Raw genomic sequence first — 18,088 nt, 5'->3', positions numbered from 1 at the left:
TCCCCTTAGATGTGATGTGGCCCATTAGGCTGGTGGGTACATGCTACATGATTCAGAGATTCCCATGTTGTGAACTTGGCACCGATACCACCAGACACTTCCTACCCAGTTGGATGAAGTCACTGAGCAAGAAGATGGCTGTGTCTCATACGTGTGCCTCATAGGGCTGGTCTTTGGGGTTGAGGGGACTTGAAGAAACCCCAAACACGCACAGTGAAGCTCCAGGTGACATGGAGTTTCAGTGCTGATGTCCCTGAGTCCCTCCTGCCCTTGCCAAGCAGGGGTATTGCTCCCGGTGCCTGCCCGAACCAGAGCATCCCATCCCAGCCGGGCTCCGCCGCGGGGACATGGGGGGGGGGACGAGGGGCAGGGCCACTGAGGGGTGGGCAGAGCCTCTGCGGCAAGCCCCGCCCCCTGGCACAAGAGGGGCGGTGCTGCTCGCCGGGGTCCCGCATCCCGGCTGTGCCGTAAGGTGCGGTGCGGTGCGGTGCAGAGCAGAGCAGAGCAGAGCAGAGCAGAGCAGAGCAGAGCAGAACAGAACAGAACAGAACAGAACAGAACAGAGCAGCGGGGCTCGGCTCGGCTCGGCTCGGCTCGGCTGCCGGCCGGACAGTGCCGTCGGGCAGAGGGTTCGCTTCGCGCCCTGCGGCGCCCGCGGTATGGAGCTCGGTGCGGCGCGGCTGCTGGCGGTCCTGCTGTGCCTCGCTCCTGGTAAGCCCTCGGAGTGCCCCAGCTGCCCGGGATCCCGCCTGTCGAGGAGCCGCCGGGGTCCGGCAGCCCCACGGGGCCCCGAGGAGAGGCGGCGCGGGGATGATCATGTGTTGGGAACGACGCGAGTGCTGGTTTCACTTGGGGTTGTCAGGGATGGTGGTACGGTGAGGCAGTGCGAGCCCTGGGGTGGGACGGGATGCCCAGTACTACGGGATTGCTGCCCTGTCCTGTCCTCTCACCTTCTCTCCTCGCTTCTCTGGCTTGTGCTGGCCCATCGGAGAGGGCTGCCTACCGTGGCATAGTGTCCTGCACTCTTGGCTCCAGCATCAGACATCGTTTCCAAGAGCAGAATGTCCCTGGAGCCAAATGCGGGAAACCCGTCATCAGTGAAGAACCTGCTCGGGATGCCAGTGATTAAAGTGTGGGGAAATACTAGGGAAGTAGGGAAGGTCCCAATCTGGACATGCTTTTTTGTTGCCCGTCATAGCAGGCCGAGCTGTCCCAGTTGGGGCTGGTGGCTCGCCTGGGTGAGGCGGGACTCCTGACGGTGATGGGAGCAGCCAGGGTGGGCTGAAAATCTCTCCCTGTGGTACTCCCAAATGTTGCACAAGCTGGGCTGTTGCCTCAAAGCCAATGCTGGCACCCAGATCGTAGCCCTCGCAAGCATGGAGGACTCAGAGTGGCCGCGATGCAAGCCCTGGTGTGAACAAAGTTGGTAATAATAGACTTTTGCCCAATTGCTTAGGAGGAAAGGGATAACCTCAGATAATCATGGGACAAAATAAATCCATGGGATCTTGAATTTCTGACAAACTTTAAATAGTTTCTTCATATAATTCAGTGATCTGTAGTCTCGAAGAACTTAACTATATTCAATTTATTATAAGAAAAGTTAGTAATCCCTTTCCCCAGGGAGTGAGATCATCAGATGAAGGTTCGCTTCATTTCAATGTCCCACATCCTCTTGTTAGACCTTGAAGTTGGCAATGCAAGAAAACAGGAACTCCACCCTGGCTGGCTGAATTGTAGTGCTCTGCAGCTAGCTCCTGACCATCTGCCTTTGCTTCCTGTTATGACAGAGTTTTTGAACTTTCTGGGATGTGTGAAAAGTCATTATTTACCCTTCTCTGCTAAGTAGATGATGCGAAAGTGTCCACTTAAAACATACAGCATATTGCTGTACATAAGCTTTTCTGATTAAGTAGCATGTACTTTGTTTATTGGGTTGATTTGCAGGGCTTTATACATGTTTGTCATTATTATTTACAGGTTTATCTATTTCTCTGGATCAGCCAACCCTTAGTATCCAAAAAGATGTCCTCACAATAACTGCAAATAGCACTCTAAATATTACTTGCAGGTAAGGGCAAATCAGTCCAGCATGATTTTGATGGGGGTAATTTATGTAGTGAGTTTTTGCATAGAATCACAGGTGATTCAGTATCTCTCCCATCATTGCTCCTGTTCCTCCCCACATCATTTGTGCTCCCCCTCCTTCCCCCCACTCCCACCTTGCTTTCCCCTGACAGACTTTGGAAATGATCTTAGGGGATTGGAGCAAGGGAGATCTGGGAAGCACAGGGTGGCCCAGAGAAGGAAGCATCAGCCAGGTCATGGAGCCAGCTGGTGAGCCATGCTCCTGAAATCATGCTCTTGAAGCTCCCTTTTGGATGCTGTGTCACTCAGGTTCAGCAGAATGTAAATTTCAAATAGCTTCCATATAGGTATTAACAATAAGTTGATAAACGTGAATTTATCCTACATGGCTTGACGCTCCACATAAGATGAAGCCTGCTCCTCTCCGTGGCCATAGAGACCAGCAGGTCTGGGGTTCACCACCCTGGCATCAGTATTGGTGCTCATTACATGCTCACACCTCTCTAATGTTTTTGCTTCCCCAGTGGACAGAGACCACTGGAGTGGTCCTGGCCGAGCAACCAGAGCAGTGTTGAGAAGCGTATCTCTGTGACAAACTGCAGTGATGGCCCCTACTGCAAGACACTTACTCTTCTCAAAGTCATTGGCAATGACACAGGCGACTACAGGTGCCTTTACAAGGACAACCAGGCAGCTACAACCATTTATGTCTACGTTCAAGGTAAGTGCTTACACAGCTCTTAGGTGGCTCTTCCCTTAGCCTCAGGAGAAAAAGTATCTCAAAACGGTTTTGACTTTAAAATCTATTAATCCTTCAATTTTTTCATTCTGTGAAATTGTTACTTTTCTTCTTTCCATGTTGATTGGTTTCATGCCAATATGCTAGTTGCCATCAGTAGAAAAGCCTTTATACCTGTAATTTTGAAGCGACCTGCCATATGCAGTACTTGATCTGCTATTCTCCTTTACCTGGAGCTTAGCATACCTGTCTCCTTTGCAGTGTGAGCCCGTCCTCATGAATATAGAGCTATTACTGACCTCAGGAGAAGGATTACAGAGATTGTATATTTATTAAAAATTACAGGTTTTGATCTCTTTTACAATTTGTACTATCTGATACCATTCAAAAAAAACAAACTCCAAAGCATAAACTTCCATACATTTGCTGACTGTGACAGCAAAACCTATTTAGGCTGTAAGAGCTAAGTTTTCACAGTCAGGCTGGTAGCAGTGCAGCTGAGGGCCACAGATACTGCAAAGCCTCCAGGTATACATTCAGCTTCAGTGAGTGTACATTGAGGCATCTGCCTTTTTTGCACTGATGGTTTCAAACTCATTTTCTTATACAACCTGTTTCCTTTTATTGTTAGCTTATAGTTACCATGTTGAAAAATGAGATGTTACTATGTACTTGGCTTAGCTTGTTTTGTAAGATCATGAACTTACTATTTTTTTTTTGTCTGACTTTGAAGAGAATGCTGCCATTGGGGGAGCCAATGTAGCGTGCTACTACTTCTGACTGATATTTCCTGCAGTACTTATGCAAGGAAAGTCACACTAGGGTAAATCAGATTTTTACCGGCACTAAGACTGCGATGGCAGGAAGCTATTCTTCAAGGTGCACACTGCTGTATATAACTGTTTTCAGAGTAATGATATTGTAAAACTGGGGGATGTCTGTCAAAATGTGTACTTTGTACTTAGTCTCATCGTTTAAATGTTTTACCACATAGAAAAGAATAAAACTGCTTTGAGAAGAAATAGACAGGGAAAGAACAAAATTGGAAAAGTTTCCTCCATAATAATGTGACAATATCCATTTACCAACTGAATATTCTTCTAGATTACAGATCTCCATTTGTGACTTCAGTTAGTGATCAGCTTGGCATTGTATACATCACTAAGAATAAAACTGTGGTAGTGCCGTGCCTTGGAACCGTATCAAATCTCAATGTATCTCTACATGCGGTAAGGAAAAAGACCATTATTATTTTAAGAGCTAGTTGAAATCACTGTGACATAAATACTTTGCTTGAAATATAACTACATTTCTTAAAAATTTCTTTCCATCCTTGGGAATTTTACAGTCTGTGATTACAAGGTGAGTGCTGTAACTGTACTTGTCTGTGATCCTGTGCTCGCAAAGTGCGGAGTGATTGCCTATGAAAGGGAGATTGCCTAAGCTAAGGTGTTAAGACTGGGACCCTGAGGTTATGGAAAATGTTGGACTTGAATATTCAGGGTTGTTTGATTTTTTTGAAATCTGACTGTATTTTATCAATGTTTCAAACAGAAATATCCAGAAAAGATATTTGTTCCTGATGGTAAATCAATTTCGTGGAATAATAAAAAGGGCTTCACTATACCCAGCCATTTAATCAACTATGCAGGCATGGTCTTCTGTGAAGCTAAAATAGATGATGAAAGCTACCAGTCTATGATATACATAGTCGCAGTTGTAGGTAAGCCAAAGTTTTTTTCCTTTATAGCCAGTGTTCTTTCATTCGCTACAACATACTGAACCAATTACATTTGGTTGGACTCTAGGTTATTCAATACTGACAATGTAGCTAATGCAAAATGGATGTTGTGAGATATATTACTTTTCTTTTAAATGCAATGTATTGTATTCTTTCTGGTTGATCACTGGGATAAGTGCTTCTATTTTAGTGTTTTACATAGATGCCAAGGATTTTTTTTTCCCTGACAATGAAAGCCTTTTTCCTAAAATCAGTTATGTACTTTATTCACTTATCCAGGATGCAAGTCGTAGTTGGAGGGAACTGGGGGCAGGCATCCATCAGCAGCAGATGGAAGGGAATTGCTCTGAGGGGGTACCAAGGCAATGGGGGATCTGAGGGTTGCACTATGAGCTAGGTTGTCTCTTCTCCCTCAGATCTACGTCCTGACTCTGATGGGGATATATGCTTTCCCTGGTATATTTTATCAGTTATTCATCAAAACTTGGAAATAATGTGATGACTCTGTGGAGGCTTAAGCCTGAGCTGAAACTGCAGCTATTTCCCTTTTGGTTGAGGACACAGTGACCACTTCAAGTGGCCAAATGGCACCAACGCAGTCTCGCCTTGCTCGATAGGAAGGCATAGAAGCTCTCCACCCTTTACTTTGTGCAGCAGGCAATTGCTTCTTCACCAAATTCATCAGTTCTGACTCTGATTTGGAGCATATTCAGGATTTTTGCATTTAGAATATTCTGTATTGGAATATTTTAAATTTTATTGCACAAATTAAAATTTGGATAATTTTGCTAATATCAGACTGTTATTCTTAATAAAATTCCACTTACTGCTGGGGGAAGGGATATACCTCCTTCAGTTTCAGGTCTCACAAGGGTAAGAAGAAGGTGTCTAAGGCAGAGGAGACGTGTGGGTCACCATATCCTGCCTGCTCCTACTTCCGGGGGACATTCTGACCAAGTGCATACATCCTGCTGTGCCACTGTCTGATGCAGGTCTCAGATGGGAAATGCTCAGGGCAGGCATATTCCTTCCCTCCAGGCTCTGTTGTACGCCCATCATCATGCTGCACTGGGACACCAAGGGGAATCTTTGTAGCTGGGATTTCAGTCGGAGTTTTGGTGAATTTTCATGGGAAATTTGGTGCTGAGAGCTGTAAAGAAACCTCTTCTTACCCCCAGGTTTCTGTGTGCCTTTCTCTTCCTCTAGGATACCGAATTTATGACCTGACAATGAACCCACACTCCCAAGTAGAGCTGGCAGTGGGGGAAAAACTGATTCTCAATTGCACTGTAAGGACGGAGCTGAATGTAGGAATTGATTTTAAATGGGACTACCCTTCCATCAAGGTAAATCTGTAATAAATCAAAAGTGCCAACATCACAATGAAATAAATGATTTACATATAATGTCACTCCCCCCCTTATAATATTGACAAAGCAGGTGATAATACACAAAGAAATGGTCAGTATGTACAGGTGTCCAAAGGGTAACAGGAGGAATAACAACAAAACTCCCAAACACCTGTGTCTTTTATCTGTTACAGGAAAAACATGCCACCATAAGGGATTTAAAAACCACTGCAGGAGAAGTAAAGAAGTTTGTGAGCACTCTTACCATCGACAGTGTGTCCTTAAGTGACAAAGGTCGATATACTTGTGCAGCGTCCAGCGGTCGCATGAACATGAAAAACAGCAGTTACTTCATTATCCATGGTATGGCATCTTCTGCTTCAGTTTTGTTGGCTGCTGCAAATTTGGGATTCATTACTGGGATGCAGAAGGTGCCTTGGTGATGAATCAAGTAATAGAAATGAATCAAGCTGCATCTACAGTATGTTTCTTGCACCCACTATAGGATTATACCTATATATATAAATATATATATACTGCATGCTTAGCTAATGATAAGATTTTAAAGGACTCTGTATGTTACTGAAAGCTGTAGAATCCCATAGGAAAATGAGCAGTAAAATAAACTGAGATAAGCCTCTGGTCCTCTTCTGTGTTGACCTCCTTGAGGTCCTGTAAAACTGAATTTGTGTAGATTGCTTTGTATAAGGTGGCTTTGTTCTCACTCCAGGTGAACTTAGGCTAGATTCTGGTGGCTCTGCAGGACGGGAGCCTGGGTCAGCATCAGTGAAGCTAGGAAAATTAAACTTCCAGCTTTTACACTATGAATAGATGAATCAAGTGAAGTTTTGGTTGTAAGGAAGTGATGAAAAGGAAACAACTTTGGCTAAGTGCATAGATAAGTATGAGGCCACATCCTACAGCCTTTTCTCAAGCCCTTCTTGGCGACAGCCCCAGTGGCTTCACTGGATTACTTCTAGAAAAAATTGCCAGCATGAGAATGGCCCATTTTAAATCACTGAGTCAGACAAAGGGGTTTATATTTTGAAGGAAAGGATTTTTTTTAACATTCAAACTAACTATGTGGCACAGTGATTCAAGATAGTATCAATTTTCTCCTGGGTTCTTTGTATTTCTCTTCAGGAGCTAAAACAAGATCATGTGCTACAATAAGTGTACCAGATATTAAGTCCATACTATTCTAAATATTAGTCAGAAGCCTAATCACTGTGTTAGTCTGAATGCAAGTTTATAATTTAGAACAAGTAATGTAAATAATTTCAATGTATCCTGTGACTGCAGTGATTCAGATACATACTTGAGAAGAGGCTGAACATATCTAACTGAGTGAAATACTGTGAAAGTATCACATTGTGGTTTTGAATACTATTATTTCCCATAATGAGTAAATTGAGATGGTTTCATGATGCGTTTATATGTGTGTGAATATGTACACATAAATATATATGTGTGTGTGTGTGTGTGTGTGTCTGACACTAGATCTGACATTTGGCACACTGTCCGGAGAGCTGAGTCTTGTCTCTGCTTTCCAGAGCTCCTCAGTGCGGGAATTGCACTGTTCCTCTCTGCAAGGGAAAGGGCTGGGTTTTCATGGCAGGTCCTTCTCTCCAGAGCCCTGTTTGGAGCCAGTTGTGCTTCACCAGTGGCATCCTGTCACTGGCCCCTATTTGTCATCTGTTGTTAAGTGCTATCCCAAATGGAGAGCACTTACACTTTTGTCCACATGGAAAGACCATTTAGTTCATTCTTTTTTGCAGAAAGTCCTTTTATTCATCTGGAGAGAATGGAGAATGTGGTTGAGACAAGGCTAGGTGATACAATCAAAATTCCTGTGAAATTTAAAGGATATCCTCCACCAGAGGCAAAATGGTAAGAGTGGGAACATCACATGTTTGAAAAACTGAGCTGTTCTTAGTGAAGGTAAATCTCTGAAGTATTCAAAGTGCTCTATTTTTATTTCAGGTATAAAAATGGAAAAGCCATCAATGCAAATCATACAGTTAAACTTGGCTACACTTTAGTGATCACCGATTCAACTGAGAAAGATGCTGGGAATTACACTGTTGTCCTTACAAACCCTACGAACAAGTTGCAGAAAAGACATACGTTTACCCTGCTTGTGAATGGTAAGCAGTGTACCACAGGAGTACTTTCTTTCACATGTGGATGTGCTGTATTACCATTTTTAGGATTAAATTAATCCCATTGCTATGAAGATTTAAGTGAGGGGGTTGGCTGGGAGAAGAGCACTTGAACCTCGGCCCTGGGAGGGCAGAGGTGGCCCATCTCTCCTGGCTGTCCTGGTTGAGAGGCTGCAGGGTCCTGGTGGTGGTGTTGTGATGACGCTTTGTGTGTGTATGTGTGTGTGTGTGTGTTTGGAGGGGGGGTGTCTGTATATTATTTCTTTGCCTCTGCATCCTGCCCTTTTCCAGCCCTCCTTGCTGGCCATGCTGCCGGAGTCCTCCCCACCCCGCTCATCCTGGCCCTGTCCCGCCCCACCCATCCTTCCTGCCTCACGCAGGCTGTCCCTCCTCTTCTGACCTGCCCTGTGCAGTAGTGATGCTCCTCTTTCTTCTCTTCCTCCTCTTCCTCCTGTCTGCTGCCCAGGAAAAAACCTAGCCACTATGCTTTGAAGACAGCAGGTCTTGGGAAGGGCAGTGGGGCTACATGCAATGGGAATCGTAGACATTTAAGGGGTGGTGGGAGTCTAAGAGCTGCATTTTAAACCAGTGGGTAATGGAAATGTTAGGGAAGATCCTAAGAATTGCATCTTGATGGCCTGATCCTCACGGTGCTGGGCAGGTTCACCTCTTCCCTGAATGTTCATAGAGATGCTGTGTGTTGCACTTGCACATGGGGCAGGGCATAAATTACTTGCTGTGGGTCTAACACATGCATGTGGTGCTGCTGGGGAAATGTAACCTGCTGCTCTCTCCTCCAGTCCCTCCCCAGATTGGTGAGAACGCGTTACTGGCCCCTGTCGACTCCTACAAGTATGGCTCGACGCAGGCGCTCACCTGCACCGTCTACGCTGTCCCGCCGCCTGCCACCATCCTCTGGCATTGGCAGCTGGAGGAGGAGTGCACTTTCAGTCCTCAGTGAGTGCCAAGTCCTTGCCCTCTTCTGCAGCTTACATAGCTCTGGTGGGATGATTGGGTTGGGGTGTTTGGGTGCATCTCTTGTCCAGGCTCATTACTAAATTCTGACCCAATGGCTAATGAATAAAAGATTGTTGGGGTCAACAGGCTGATCATTGCAGGAAGACTCTGCCAAAGCCATTGTTGTTGGCAGAGGTAAGGGCCATCCGCAGCAAGGAACTGGCAGTGCATGCATGCTGCTGTCATGCCTTCTTGAAGGGCTTGCTGGGGTTTCAACTGCAGCTATCTGCATGCCTTCCCCTCATATCTCCCTGTGGGCTGCAGGACCAAAACTCCATTCCCCAAACAGAGGAAATTTACTGTTTATGTTAATTACGGTTCCTTGTCGTGGCTTTTTTTTATGCTCAAGTGCTGAGTGTGACAGTGCTGTTTATCTGTGTGAAAGTGTATCTCAGAGGAAGTGCACTGATTGATGCTGGGGAATGATAGAGAGTGCCTGACTGAGATTCACGCAGCTTCCCTTATCTGGGCCTGCCATAAGCCCAGATTTCCTTTAAAAAAAAAAAAAAAGAAAAGCAACCAACAAAAAGCATTTCTTCTTTCCTGTTGTTGTTTTTAAAGTGATTTCCACTAGTTTCTTCCTTTGGTGCCTGGTTTCTTCTTACACAATGGCTACTGTCCTCAAGAAATTCTTGTAGGGAGTTCAGCGATTTCTATGTCTGTCTTCCTTTGAACTAAATTAACTTGAATCATCCATTTATGAATGAAGGTTTGTTCCCAGAATAGCTGCTTCCCGCCAAGCATCCTGATTGAGCTGACACAGGCAGATTAATTAGGAAATTCACCTTTAGGCTTGGGGGTTCCTTATTTTACAGAGCACAAAGGTCTCAGAAGGTTATAGGGTGCAATTTAATAGAAATGTTTCCAGAATCCCCTCCCAGATACAGGCTGTGGCTGGTGATGCATCTGATTTATAGATAAATATTTGCATATTAAAAAGAAAACACAAAACCACTCTCTTGAAGGGAGAATATTCATCTTATCTAATGCATATATCTCTACTTACTACCTCAGGAAAGTTCGCTCAGGATCCAATCCATATGCATGCAGGAAGTGGAAAGTGATCTCGGAGAGAAAGGGTGGGAATCAGGTTGAAATTAAGCACCGAGTTGTTACTATTGCTGGGAAAACAAAGGTGAGCAGGTTTTCTTTTCTGTTGGCTGGGGATGATTGGCCCTGTTAAGCAGTCCAGACATCTGAAAATGTATCACTAGAGATGAGACTCTCTTCACCTATCTTTAAACTTATGGATCTACTCTTATCTGGTTGTGCACTCTTGCTCGAGCCAATGGACAGAGATACACACTTTCAAGTCCTTTAGACACTGACCCAAAGTGAGTCTCCTTTGAGGAACACAACCTACTTAGATTTCAGTGCTTACCTTTTAGCAGTCTGAAGTTACATGGGTTAAACTTCCTATTTAACTGTAATGAGGAGAAGCTGGAGAGGCTGAAGAGCAGAAAAATGTGGGAGCAGCATTTATTAACACATAAAACAAAATCTGCCTTCTGGAAGGCTGCTTGTTGTGGTTTAAGCCCAGGCCATAAATTAGAACCACGCAGTCTACTTCCCCCCACCCTTTCTTCCCTCCACTCCTGGAGGGGTGGGAAGGAGAATCGAAAGAATGCAATTCCCAAGGGTTGAGATAAGAAGTTTAATAACTAAGGTATAACACAAATCACTACTGCTACCACCAATAATAATGATAAAGGAAATAACAAGGCGAGAGAATACAACACCTCACCGACTAATACCTCGTCCCCACCCAGCAGTGAGTTAGCCCTTCTGGGTAACTCCCAGTTACATCCCTGGGCATGACGTGCTGTGGTATGGAATACCTCTTTGGCTAGTTTGGGTCAGGTGTCCTGTCTCTGCTTCCTCCCAGCTTCCCCTCCTCCCTGGCAGAGCATGAGACTCACAGAGTCCTTGGTCAGACCAAACATCAGTGTTATCAGCTCTGTTTCCAGGCCGAAAGTCAAAAACACAGTGCTGCAACAGCTACTAAGAAGGAGAAAAAATGACTGCTACTGCTGAACCCAGGACACTGGTTTTTCTTGTTTTTCTTTTGCCTGATTGTTACACACTTAAGGACAAAATGTAAACATCAGGAGGGGACCGTGCTCCTGACATGCCATGGATTTGTGCTTTGGAGGGATTTTTGGTGTACAAATACCTGCAGAGCACTTTGCTAGGCTCTTGGGGGGTCCAGGCTCAAGTACGTACTTTGGGACTGACAAGATATGAAATTGCTTGATTGTTCTTTTGCAGACTGTGAGCACCCTTGTGATTCAAGCAGCAAATGTATCTGCTTTGTATAGATGCATGGCCACAAACAGAGCTGGGTCAAGTGAAAGAGTTATCTCCTTTCATGTGACCAGTAAGTATACCCTGTTGAGAACAGCCATGGTGAATTATTGTTATTTTGTCTGTTTTGCTAATGACAGGCTCTTCAGTGCCGTTGTCGGATCCCTGTCTTTTATTAAATCCATTAATAGTTCAGGATTTAGGTTCACTTAAGGTTTCCTAAGGCAGCCTTTAAATTCACCACCTAACTTCAGCCAAATAATTAGTTCTGCTGGCATCTGTGGAGTGGTGGTCCTATGAAAATAATGCAAAATGGGCACTGTTGTCCTGAGAGTGACTACTTTTGCAGTCACTTGAAAGAGCTACAACGAAATTGTGTGTCACAGAAAGAACAGGGATGTACTGTGAAAGCTAAGACTAACATTTTGAAAAACTGTGTCAAAGAGCTTCTGTCTTCTTAAAAATCAGTCCCCATATTGATATGATGAAATATTATTTTAATCCAGATCTAAAAATTAGCTGTAAGTAATGCTAAGAATCATCTTAAGTTGCTGTAAATTTCTGCACAGAGAGGAACTGTATTCATTACACAGGCCTTCCTTTTCCTTTTAATGGGATTGTGCTGTTTAGATGATTGACTGATTTTCAGTGTTTTGTTTCCTTATTTACAATTGGTTAAGATGAGGATAAGGCCACAAAATGTGCAACCTAATAGGAATTTGTTTTATTTTTTTTAACTCGCAGGGGGTCTTGAAATTAACCTCCAGCCTCGGAATCAGCTCACAGAGAAAGATAATATGTCCTTGCAATGTACGGCAGACAAATTCACCTTTGAGAAGCTATCGTGGTACAAACTCAGTGCTCACGCTTCGCAGACTCCCTTTGGAGGGCTGCCTATGCCTGTCTGCAAGAACCTAAATGCTCTCCAGAGGCTGAATGCTACAGTTTCCAATACCAATGGTGAAAATGTCACCTTAGAGCTCATCCTCCGTAACATCTCCCTGCAGGATGGAGGGGACTATGTTTGCATTGCTCAGGACAAAAAGGCTAAAACACAGCACTGCCTGGTGAAGCACCTCACTGTTCAAGGTACAGATCTCTTACTGTGAACCAAAATGGGTGGTTGTACATAAAAATAACTGCAGCAGTGTCAGGTTTTGGTACCTCCAGGCCTTGCATGTGTTGGGTTAATGGTACACTCTGTTAAATAGATTCAGACCATTTGTTGTTAACACACAGGTCTGGGGCTTGTCTGATCAGCAGGGTCTTACCGTTTCATTAGTACCAGTGAGGAAACACTGACACGGCCACTGTGCTGTGCAAAGGGATGAGTCTAGCTTTTGCACAAGTAACAGCACATAATTAGCTCAATAACTTCTCAGTTTTACTTTTCAAAGCACATTTTTCCCTCTAGCTGTATATGCATGTGTGTATTCATAGCATTGATGCTACTGCTTTGTGTCATTGACTTGAGTTTGAAGTAATTGTCTGAAGTTGCCTGTAATTTAAGCTGTCATGAGGTGATGCTGGCATTCAGATACAGACAGTGCAAGCTGGTAATCAATCAGCTTTGCACACAAATAGTGATGACTTTGGTTTGGACCTGGATGTCTAGGCTGATTAGGCAGATTCAGGAAAATACCTGTGCATGTTCATGGGCTGTCCTGAGTGGATGTTTGACGGACCTGCAGTATCAGACTTTTCATAATGATTCTGAAAAGAGAAATGTAAGGGAAGCAATCTCACCTATTACATCTTCCCTCAGCAGCCTGGCCAGTCACACGTTAAACCATCTAAAGCATGTTGCATCAATACTGTTAAAATTTTCTTGGTTATTATAATTTCTTCTTGTCATGTAGAAGTTTATGATTTTTACATGGATGCTGTGTCTGTTGGTGTTATAAAAGGATTTGAGACTTTGTTATTTATAGCCATCAAGTGCTATTACAATAAAAAAAAATTGATGTTTTCTGTAATCTAATTGCTCTTTGACAATGTTCTTGTCAGTAATTTTGCTATATTTTCTAACCAACAGAACCCATGGCACCCACACTCATAGGAAATCTGGAAAATCAAACAACAAGCATAGGTGAAACCATAGAAGTGTCGTGCACAGCGAATGGCATTCCTCCTCCAAACATCATGTGGTTTAAAAATAATGAAACCCTTGTCGAAGATTCAGGTGAGGGTCGCTCCTTTGCTATGAGTTTTCTATCACTGAAGGGCTTTCTTTCATGGAACTCAGAGCTGATTTTCACCATAAAGAGTTTCATTTTTAACATAAAGTGGCATAAAAATAGCAGAACTGAGAATTATGGTTTTTTCCAGGTATTGTTTTGAAAGATGGAAACAAAACACTAACCATACGTCGAGTGAGGAAAGAAGATGGGGGGCTGTACACCTGCCTTGCCTGCAATGTCCTTGGATGCAGAAAAGCAGTGGCTTTTTTTTCAGTGGAAGGTTAGTGTTAGCTTCTTTCTAGATTGTGTGTGAAATCTTTATAGTTACTAAAAGGAAAATCTACTGACTACCCTGACTGGAGATCTTAGAACATACCATGAGATTTGTGAAAAGTCCTTACCATTTCTATCAAGCTCAAATTGAGTGCCCTCATAGCCATGATGATCCCAGCTGTTGAGACTGACACTTTCTTCTCCACATTGTTGTTCAGTGCTTTTTAAGAAAAACTAAGTCTATCTTTCTTGTGGTTGCAAAGAAAACTCTGCCAAGTCTATGTTACATGCAAACCTATACAGCCTACCTAAAGCTGCAGATATCCTGGGGCATTTCTTTGTCTTGGTAACGTAATTGTCATCGTATGTGTTTTAACAGTTGTAGTTGTAACTTTTTAAACTATGTCATTGCTGTCACATCATCTAAGAAAAACAGAGTGAAGACTTTGTGCTGTCTGTTATGGTTGCCATTCCATTTCAGTGATAGGAACAGTTAGTGGTTTTGGGTTATGGGACTCCAGCCTTAGTCCTTTAAGTTCTGAAAGCATTTCTGAGACTTACCTCTCACTTGTTCCAGTCCTATTGTGGCACACTGAAATGCAATTCACAATGATAAACAATAAATCCTAACAAGAGGTTAGCGTGCAGTCCGAGTAGCCGGAGCCGTGATGGACTTTCCATCAAGAGTTGCAATGAGAAGCCTTGAGTTAAAAGCTCCTAGCCCTTGATGTTAGTACATTAGCAAAATCTAGCCACTGAATCCTACACAAACATCTGTCTTGTAAGTCAGGGTGGTTGTCCTATGTGTTCCGTTAAGGTAATTAAAGCAGTATCCTGTTACTGTCATAGATCCCATTAGGATATTTAGATGTTGGGCAATATGTTTACATGGGGTGGAAATTATTTGCAGCTGACATCAATGCAGATTTCAGCTGATGTGGTAAACAGGGCCTAGGCATGTCTGTAAAAGCTGAAAATCTGTGTAGGACATACTGATTTGCTCCAAGAAATTTATAGTGCTGCTCATTTGGGTCATGCAATGAAGTGTGCTACTGTGTAGGAAAATCTGCATGATGCAAAGGATGAAGTACAAGATCATGATGTGATGAATAGGAGCTGGAACTTCTACATTAATAGATGTTTGAGTGGTATCTGCTGGAGTCTATTTTACTGGAGAAAGGATGTTGTAAATAAGACCTTGTTTTGTTGTAAATAAGACCATATTCCACGGTTCTTGTAGAACTGTGTTTTTTTCATGCCAAAGTTGAAGCATATAAAGAGACAAGAAAGAGATTGTTCTTTGGGTCATCCTCACAGTACTTTATTTATTATATGATGGGGTTTGTTGATTTCTGGAGAAAGAATTTTGAGTATTCTAAAACAATGATTTCTTTGTAAAATGTGAGATTTCACTTTTTTATATTTTTCCAAAGGTCCACATATTGTCGTTGGAACAAAGCTGATGCTAAAAAATTGGGTGCTGCATAAAACAACATGAAACAAAGTGTAATATCCCAAAATAAAACCCCAAGTTTTTCGTTTTGTTTTGCTTCGTTTCCTTGCTCCATGTTGCACTTTTAAAACAAACCTTCAGAACAAGGACCTCCATTCTCTACTTTAATGAATGAACAAAACAAATACGCTTCCAACTATCACTCAGATATTCATTTATTTCTTCCCAGGAGCTGAAGAGAAAACAAATCTGGAGCTCATTATCCTCGTTGGCACTGCAGTGATTGCCATGTTCTTCTGGTTGCTTCTTGTAATCATCCTCCGAACCGTTAAGCGGGTAATGAAAAAATTCTTGTACTGTCCTATCAGCACTGGTCTTGCATGACAAATGAGAGCTGACTTGAGTTCTTTTGTGTTGCTTCTTTCCATTGTTCTTAAATCAACAGACACATTTTTTCTCTCCATGCTGTAACATTCTTGCCTGGAACCTGGGGCACAGAAATTTGTTTTTAATTGAGAAGCCCTCACAAGAGAAAAAATGTTTCAGCTGGCTTTGTTTATTAAAAAAAAAAAAAAACAACAACAACAAAAAAAGAAAGAAGTGCAAGTAATTAATGGTGATCACACTCATGATGACATGGTGAAATGGTAGCCTGGCATTTCTGGGAACTAATGAAACACTACAAAGTGAGAAAATGGCACTTTGCCTGCACATCACCAGCAAAAAATCTGCAACTACAACTAATACCATTTTCCAGGCCAACGGAGGGGACATGAAGACTGGCTACTTGTCAATCATCATGGATCCTGATGAGGTCCCAATAGATGAGCACTGCGAACGGCTGCCATATGATGCCAGCAAGTGGGAGTTTCCCAGAGACCGGCTAAAGCTAGGTGTGTCTTCATTGCATGAGGCATTTTGTGATAACCTGTGCTGGAGGGTGTTTCAGGTCCTGGCTTGCTGTGGGGCTGCGCTGATGCAGGACCCCTGGATGGTCTCTGTCACCCTGTAGGATATAGTAAATCCTCTCCTTATTGCCAACATTCTGTTAATTTCTGATACATAAACTCAGTTTTGAGTTGCTCTTTATTCTGCATCTTTTGCCCACTGTGCCAGGGAAATAAACTGGAGTATGTTCATCTTCTCACTTCAAGGTAAACCTCTTGGGCGTGGAGCTTTTGGCCAGGTTATAGAAGCAGACGCGTTTGGGATCGACAAAACTGCTACCTGCAAAACAGTGGCAGTCAAAATGCTTAAAGGTAAAAATGATGACTAAAACTTCACCTTGAATACAGAATATAGAGATAAATACAGCTATAATACTATAACCAGTAGAAAGAGAAAGAAACCCAAAATATTTGTACCAAAGGTGTAATTAATGTTAATGTAATGTCATTGTTAATGTAATTAACAAGTGTAGCTTAACAGTTGGTGTCATGAAGCAATGATTAGGGAAAAATCATGTCTTTCTCTCACTGATAACTGGATCAACTGTGGTTTCTTAGCCACTGCTTTACATATCCACTCAGGTTCAGAATATGAACTTGCACCTGCAGACAATTTTCACATGTCCATTTTTGCCTCATGCAGCCTGGTAGGGAGCTTTCTGCAAGTCTCAGACAATGGCTTAGGCATGCTCCAAAATGAGTTGTAATTTGGAACAGCTTTCTCCTCAGTTTAAATCATATTATAGTGCTTTGCATTCACCACAAAAAAGTTGTAAGCTGTGGTTCCAAGACATACTGTTCCTGAAGAGAATGTAGCTGGGGCAGCGAAATGGGGCTGCTAGCATCCAGGGGCTGTATCACACCCTGTGCTGTACTGAAGGAAGAGTGGGAAAGCCAGGGATTTCTGACAGTGCAGTGTGAACATTCACAAGTGCAGGCAATATCTGTTGCAGACTGGTTGCAATGCGATGGGTGTGCATGGAAGCCCTGTCCCTCCAGCTTCCTGGTGCTCAGGCAGCCTAGAGAGAGCTGCCTCTGCTGCCCCTTTCTCCCCACTGTTTCAGCTCTTTGTTCTTCCCCTTCTATCTGTGTGAGATGAGGACACCAGCCACATCTCCAGGCTTTTGGTGAGGCTGCAGGGTCAGACATGTTTGGCCCTGGCCATATATCCCCTAGACCCACTGGACCCCAGCAATGGCTCTGGGACAATGTTTCTTGCTCTTCTTGGTTGGAAAGGTCAAATGGCAGAGTACAAACTGCTCAAAAGGTCTGTAGGAAAAAAGATGTTTGCTACCCTGGGTTGTTTGCACTCCATTCTGATGTACTGGAAAATGTTTTAAAGTAGAGCAAAACCAACCCTGTCATGCAATTGCCCAGCTTTAATCAGTGTCCTGCAGCATAGCTGACCCAGGCTACCAACCAACAAGACTTCTCACTAGATGAGCTGGAAAAATAACAGGAGAAAATGCAGAGGAGGGGAAAACCTTTCTGCCTTAGATGCTCTTCATCTTTGTTGTTTTACCTCTGCAGAGGGTGCAACCCATAGTGAGCACAGAGCACTTATGTCAGAGCTGAAGATCCTCATTCATATCGGCCATCATCTCAATGTTGTCAATTTACTTGGAGCCTGTACAAAGCCAGGAGGTATGTTCTCAGTGGGTGGAAGCTGCTAGTGAAAACCCTGTTTCTGCTGCATAGAAAATTGAGTTTCAATATTAAGGCTGGAAGAAATGGTCTTCTTTTTTAAAAAAATATATTCTGATTAGAGTGAGCAGGTCTGGAGGTGGATAAGGGCTCAAAAGCCCGAGTTCTCCATCCAGCTCCGTCTATTAGTT

At 43.3% G+C, this 18,088-nt stretch overlaps 1 protein-coding gene across 1 annotated transcript in view; it reads left to right on the top strand.

Annotated features, from left to right (window-relative positions):
- Positions 1–659: 659 nt before the first annotated feature.
- KDR (kinase insert domain receptor) overlaps positions 660–18,088 on the top strand; it is a gene marked incomplete at both ends in the record, with an annotated part of 31,206 nt that continues 13,777 nt past the window's right edge. Inside the window, 19 exons of the mRNA XM_080638925.1 lie at positions 660–711; positions 1,981–2,071; positions 2,613–2,809; positions 3,932–4,056; positions 4,382–4,550; positions 5,775–5,914; positions 6,112–6,280; positions 7,696–7,807; positions 7,901–8,064; positions 8,880–9,036; positions 10,111–10,231; positions 11,365–11,473; positions 12,145–12,489; positions 13,436–13,582; positions 13,729–13,860; positions 15,536–15,642; positions 16,064–16,199; positions 16,461–16,565; positions 17,784–17,897. Coding sequence (XP_080495051.1) covers positions 660–711; positions 1,981–2,071; positions 2,613–2,809; positions 3,932–4,056; positions 4,382–4,550; positions 5,775–5,914; positions 6,112–6,280; positions 7,696–7,807; positions 7,901–8,064; positions 8,880–9,036; positions 10,111–10,231; positions 11,365–11,473; positions 12,145–12,489; positions 13,436–13,582; positions 13,729–13,860; positions 15,536–15,642; positions 16,064–16,199; positions 16,461–16,565; positions 17,784–17,897 — 2,692 coding nt within the window. The remainder of the gene's footprint in view (positions 712–1,980; positions 2,072–2,612; positions 2,810–3,931; positions 4,057–4,381; positions 4,551–5,774; positions 5,915–6,111; positions 6,281–7,695; positions 7,808–7,900; positions 8,065–8,879; positions 9,037–10,110; positions 10,232–11,364; positions 11,474–12,144; positions 12,490–13,435; positions 13,583–13,728; positions 13,861–15,535; positions 15,643–16,063; positions 16,200–16,460; positions 16,566–17,783; positions 17,898–18,088) is intronic.

Source organism: Psittacula echo, assembly GCF_963264785.1.
Source record: "Psittacula echo genome assembly, chromosome: 1".
Taxonomy (NCBI): Eukaryota; Metazoa; Chordata; class Aves; order Psittaciformes; family Psittacidae; genus Psittacula; species Psittacula echo.
The sequence above is the reverse complement of the archived record's forward strand: the minus strand, read 5'-3'. Positions and strand labels throughout refer to the sequence as shown.